Below are 5,705 nucleotides of genomic sequence, written 5' to 3' on the forward strand. Positions count from 1 at the left end.
GCCCATCCGCTTGCTCTCCGACGTGAACGGGAAAACCTGCAGGATGAGGAAGGACAGGATCTGTCCCGACGGCGTCCGCAGCTGCAGCGACGTCAGGTCTCTGCTGACCAGGGTCAGCCCCACGCTCTCCGTCCAGCGCACCAGCGCCACCTGCAGGACCAGAACATCTGGGTCAGCAGAGGACACCGGGTTCTGATCCAGAACCACCAGCAGGGCTACCGTTACCCTGGCTACCCTGGACTGGAAACACGGTAACCAGGGTAACAGGCCAGGAAATGAATCCCCAGGAAGCAGGAAGTTAGGATTAATCAGGTTGACCTCCATCAGGAGGGCATGACCTCTGACCTTCAGCCAATAAACATGAGGAACCTGCAGTCGTGTCTGGAGTCAGGCTCCTCCCACCTTCCATCCTGCAGGTAGACTCACCTGGAGTTGGGCAGGACCCCGAGGCGGCCGCTGCGTTTGCCTGAGGACTTTGGGCTCAGAGCCGTTTCTGGGTTTCTGTTTCGGTAAGTTGAGCCGCTACGGCGCCAACGCCATGACATCACGGTGCGTCTCACCTCGTCTGGGCTGGCGGCCTGGTAGGTCCGGTTGTCGTCGCTGAAGTCCTGGTCGGCCTCCGCCGACTCCGTCTCCCCGGCGGCGCCGTGCGACTCGTAGACCGGCGTCACGTTGTGGCACAGAGCCACGGCCTTCACCGCCTCGTGGATCCGGCTGCTCACGCTCTTTCGGACCTTGGGGCCCTGCGGCGGGTTGCTCCGCGCCACCGCGGCGTTCCCGCTGCCGCCTCCGGAAGGCTGAGCCGGACCCTGGAAGGTTGGGAGAGCTTTGGGTTTTGATTCAGGACCGGTTCCGACTGATCCATTTGCCATCAACAGGATCGGTCCAAACTGAATATTTATCATCTAACGTGACGGAAAGCTGAGCTGAAGCAGAACCAGAGCCGCCAACGGGCCGAGCCCAGCAGAGTTCTGAGGGTCCAGCAGCTGCTTGGACCGGATCAGAACCACCCAGCGAGGAGAACCCGAGGGAGCGCCGGGATGAATGGAGCAGCTTCCTGTTGGACGCCGAGCGGCGGGAACCTCCAAACGGCTCGGGATCTTTTCTACCGTTAGTTTACGGAACGAACTTTGGAAACGTTCAATCAACTGATCGATCGATCGATCGATCAGGTTTATTTGATCATTTCAGCAACAAAGCAGTTCCTGAACACGTTTCATTCTGAGGAGCGAAAACATCAACACAGATCAGATAAACTGATCAATATTCCACTGATTATTGATCAAATCGATTCTAAGCAGCTGATTTAAAGGAGCTCAGCGTTTCAACTGATCTCCAGTTTTCTGGAAGTTTGTTCCAGATCTGTGCTGCATAGAAGCTGAATGCTGCTTCTCCATGTTTGGCTCTGGATGCAGAGCAGAACCAGAACCAGAACCAGGCGGCTGCGGCGGCTCACCTGAGCGTAGGACTGGACGATGTGGCTCTGGATCTCGTCCATGGTGTCGTTGCCGTAGGCGACGGTTCCCAGGTGAAGCCGCTTGAACACCATCTCGTTCTGCGTCAGGGTTCCTGCGGGCGGAGCGAGCCGTTCGGGTCAGAGGGGAAAAGGTTCTGCTTTGGGTCGGGATGCACCCTGCAGCTTAAAGGGACAGAACCGCTCCCTGCCAGGTTCTGGTTCTGGTTGCTGCTCACCTGTCTTGTCTGTCAGCAGGTAGACCAGCCGGCCCAGTTCTTCAGGGATGGTGCTGGTTCTGACCACGGTGCCGGGAATGTTTTCGTCTCTGGTGATCATCCATCCGTACGCCGACTTCCCCATGTCCAGGTTGACCCGCAGGCTGCGGATCAGAACACAGGTTCACTTCCCGCCTCCGCAACCCGACCGGAGGCGGATCGGGTCAGAACCACACGCCACCTGATGGGAATGATGTAGGAGAACAGGACCACGAAGCGGAAGAGGTTCCGGAACCACGGGCCCACGAAGCCCTGCAGCGCCACCATGACGACGGACAGAACCAGCTGGGCCAGGAACAGGGCTTTGGTGAGGCGGTTCAGCTCCAGGTCCAGAAGGCCCACCTGCGGGGGGTCAGAACCACAGAGTTAGCAGAACCAGAACCACCCTGCTGGCTGAAGCAGGTCCCCAAGGAGGGAACAAACACGTTAATCTTCCTCCGACCCAGAACCTCCAGAACCGCCACTGCGGGTCATTTATTGCTGACCTGAATGGACTAAACCTGCGCTAGCTTAGTGGCTAACCCTCCTGAAGCGCTAGTGCTGCGTTGAGGTGATTGGACTAGGCCGTCACCTTGTTCTTGGCGTGGGACGTGTTGAGGACGCTCCGGGTCTCCTTCCCCGTGTAGATCACCACTCCGATCACCGTTCCTGCCAAACACAAAGGAAGCGGCTCGGAGAAGGCAGAGCGTCCGACGGCAACCGTCTGCTGATGATGTCATCGCCCAGCTGATCCATCGAGACCTGGACGCTGCAAACCTTCATCCCTCACCTGAGGCCACCACGGCGCTCGCCCACAGCGTGTTGTCGATGCTCAGGCTCTCCTGGATCTGCGGTTCCACGTCTTCCTGCGAACCACAAGCTGAAGCTCAAATGTTTTCATACACAGCTGAAGTTCAAAGGTCACGTTTTTAACCCTAACCCTGAAAACTTCTAATCCGTTCAGCATCACTAAAGATGGCCGCCTGAAAGCGACCAGGAACCCGAAGCTCCGCCCCCCGCCTGCTGCTCATATAAAGATCCATGAGGAATCAGCAGGACTCCGCCTGCCAGCTCCCCCAGAACCAGAACCAGAACCAGAACCGGGCCGGCAGCTCACCCGGGTGAAGTTTCCCTCGAAGCTGTGGATGTCCAGCTGGGGCTTCTGGGCGTAGACGAAGGCACTGATGGAGAACAGGTCCTGCAACGAGACCGGCCGCACTTTTCAGATAACCGTCTGAAACTAAAACCGTGCAGTTAGCCGTCGCTAATTAGCCGCCTGCTAACGGCTAACGCACCCCGACCGCTGCCAGGCGCTGAGTGCAGCTCACTGCCACCTTCAGCTTCCAGTCCGTCTCTCCGTCCAGCTGCTCCGTCCGGATGAAACAGGCTCCTGGAGACGCAAACACCAGGCAAAACATTATGACCATCAACCCAGACCAGACCAGAACCCTTCTGGACTCAGTCAGGCCCTGGACACTGACCCGTTTTCTCCGACGTCCTCAGGAAGATCATGTCTGCAGGAATCCTCTGGTTCTGCAAATCAATAAAATCTGTTAGCAGGCATGAAGACGAAGCGACTCAGAGCTGCTGATCACTGATGGAGTCCGACCCGTTCTGGTTCTGGTTGGATCCAGATTCTACATTCCCAGAGTTTTCTGCTCTGAACTGTGAGCCACAAAGTTTCTACACCCTTCATTTAAGACAAATGTCAAAAGGACTTTGTCAGACGGACGTTTGCTAGAAGGTAAAATGTGGAATTAAATGATTTGACTTTTTTCTTAGCAGGAACAAAATCTCTGGTTTTGTTCAACTTGGTGAATTTTGTCCATGATCCAAAAAGTGTGGAGCGGCCTGGTTTCCAGCAGCTCCTCCTGCTAACGCGTCGCTCTGATCCAACCCTTTAAGATTTAAACGACAGTTTTCAGGACTTTAGCTGAGAAACTGTCCAAGCGGACGCCCATGTCGCAGGTAAGATACTGACTGCTCAGGAACAGAAAAACCCTCTTATTACTATAAATTTCACAAAGTCCAGTGATGGCCCTGCAGGCGGTTCTGACCCAATCTGCTGAGCCGTCAGCAAACACTGCAGGTATAGAACTGAACTTCTTATGATGACATTACATTAATGTAATAAGAATGTAATAACTTCATGTTACCTTTTCAACGATTATCAGGTCTCCAACTTGTATATCTGAACTTTTCACTTGGACTTTACCTGAAAATAAAGAATAAAGAAGGAACAATAAATCAAAGTCGTTTTCAAGGTATTGATTCTGATGCTCCAACAATGAGCCCAAAGGGTTAAAACATCTGGACCAAGTGGAGACGCTGAAACGTGATTCTGATGGGAAACGGATCAAACTGGGTCGAACCTCTGACTGTCAGCTTGCTGTAGAGCTGCGAGTTCATCTCTTTGTCTCGCTGATGGCGCCGCACCTCGTCCACGGCTTCCCGGACCATCGTCACGGCCAAAACGAACCCCTGAGCAGAACCAGCAGAACCAGCAGAACCAGCAGAACCAGCAGCTCGTTCATTTCAGCGTTTTCTACTCAATAAACATGTTGATCAAAATATCTGCAGATTTAAAAACAACATGAAACACGAGGAAAATGTTTCATTTCTCTAAAATAAAAAAACTATGGAAAATTACAGTAAATAAAATAAAACTCGGTTTAGACAAAATTTGATTTTTTTTTTTGAAAAGTTACATTTTTAACATGGATGAAAATAAGTTTAAAAAATTAGAGGAAAATATTTCCATAATTTAAAACATAATTATACACAATGAGGTAAAACCCAAATAAAGCTGGACGCCGACCAGAGGGGCCCAGTACGTGTACAGGTATCCGATCTTCAGCGCCGGGACCAACTGGGAGCACGAAACCACCAGGAAGTACAAGTTGAGGAAGAACTTGAACTGCTGGAACAGAACCTGGGACACACAAACACACAGCTTCAGGTTCTGGTCCTGTTGGACCGGCTGGGACAGACGACTCACTCCAGGTGACCTTTGACCCTCCCCAGGTGGTGTCACGTTAACGCGCAGCAGAGCTGATCAGCTGATCAATAAGTTCGATCGGGAGGGTGGCGCTGCCGCCCCGTTTTCTCAGAGGGGAAGATTTAATGTGAAACACCGACTTCCTTCAGCGCTTTTATTTTGTGGATCAATTCAGCAAAATCCAGGTGAGCAGGACTCAGAGGTTCCTCCAGGTGCTAAGCCCCGCCCCCAGGCGGCGTTCTGCTAATTACCCGTCCAGTCGCCACTCGACCCCTGGCCAGGGTCACCAAAGGTCAGATTGGTGACCCTGGCCGGCCGAGTTTCTCAGCTAAAAAACGACGCTTTAGGTAGAGAGAAGATATTAGAGCCGCTCTGATCAGTTCTACGTCTGACAGGCGGCTGCTGATCAATCAGATCCATCTGATCAATCAGATCCATCAGATCAATCAGATCAATCAGATCGGAGCATCAGAACCCGGCGCCGACTCACCCCGGGGACGAAGGTCAGGACGTTGTACTTCTGGTTCTTGATGCCGTTCTTTGGGAACTTTTCTTCGCTCTTCTCCGGCCGGCCGAGCCAAACGGTGCGAGCCTTCATCTCCTTCTTCCTCCGACAGACGTGAGCCAGGCAGTCGCAGCAGCTGGGGAGGAAGGCAGGATATGACATCATCATCATCACCCTCTGGGGGTTTTGTCTGTTATCCTGCTGATGATGCGATGTTTACGCATCTCTCATCACCTCAGTGTTTGTGTTTCTATGCTTTCAGATCAAACTGCTGCTCCGCTCAGTGAACTTTGACCCCTCTCTGCTCCATGCTGCGCCCCTGCTGGACAGACCCAGCAGTGGTTCGGATCCGTCCTGTATGCTAGAGCCAGTCAGCAGCAGAGTTTCTCCACACCTTTAAAAAGTGAGTGACTTTGCTTCAACCTGTTAATGACGGCACGGAGTTTATCTCCATATCTGATACAAAATGCAAACATGGGGGAGGGGGGGGCT

At 53.1% G+C, this 5,705-nt stretch overlaps 1 protein-coding gene across 2 annotated transcripts in view; it reads right to left on the bottom strand.

The window, feature by feature from the left end:
* Positions 1-5,705, bottom strand: part of atp9b (ATPase phospholipid transporting 9B) — a 19,805-nt gene that overhangs the window by 9,015 nt on the left and 5,085 nt on the right. For both annotated transcript variants that reach the window (XM_008402441.2, XM_008402440.2), the window contains exons 3-16: positions 5,199-5,349; positions 4,529-4,642; positions 4,083-4,191; positions 3,867-3,925; positions 3,192-3,243; positions 3,006-3,100; positions 2,828-2,908; positions 2,501-2,576; positions 2,303-2,379; positions 1,913-2,073; positions 1,693-1,835; positions 1,457-1,569; positions 561-809; positions 1-150 (exon numbers count right to left, since the gene is read on the bottom strand). The exon at positions 1-150 is cut by the window's left edge and continues 4 nt beyond it. In XM_008402441.2, coding sequence (XP_008400663.1) covers positions 1-150; positions 561-809; positions 1,457-1,569; positions 1,693-1,835; positions 1,913-2,073; positions 2,303-2,379; positions 2,501-2,576; positions 2,828-2,908; positions 3,006-3,100; positions 3,192-3,243; positions 3,867-3,925; positions 4,083-4,191; positions 4,529-4,642; positions 5,199-5,349 — 1,630 coding nt within the window. The remainder of the gene's footprint in view (positions 151-560; positions 810-1,456; positions 1,570-1,692; positions 1,836-1,912; positions 2,074-2,302; positions 2,380-2,500; positions 2,577-2,827; positions 2,909-3,005; positions 3,101-3,191; positions 3,244-3,866; positions 3,926-4,082; positions 4,192-4,528; positions 4,643-5,198; positions 5,350-5,705) is intronic.

This window comes from Poecilia reticulata, unplaced genomic scaffold, assembly GCF_000633615.1.
Source record: "Poecilia reticulata strain Guanapo unplaced genomic scaffold, Guppy_female_1.0+MT scaffold_232, whole genome shotgun sequence".
Lineage (NCBI taxonomy): Eukaryota > Metazoa > Chordata > Actinopteri > Cyprinodontiformes > Poeciliidae > Poecilia > Poecilia reticulata.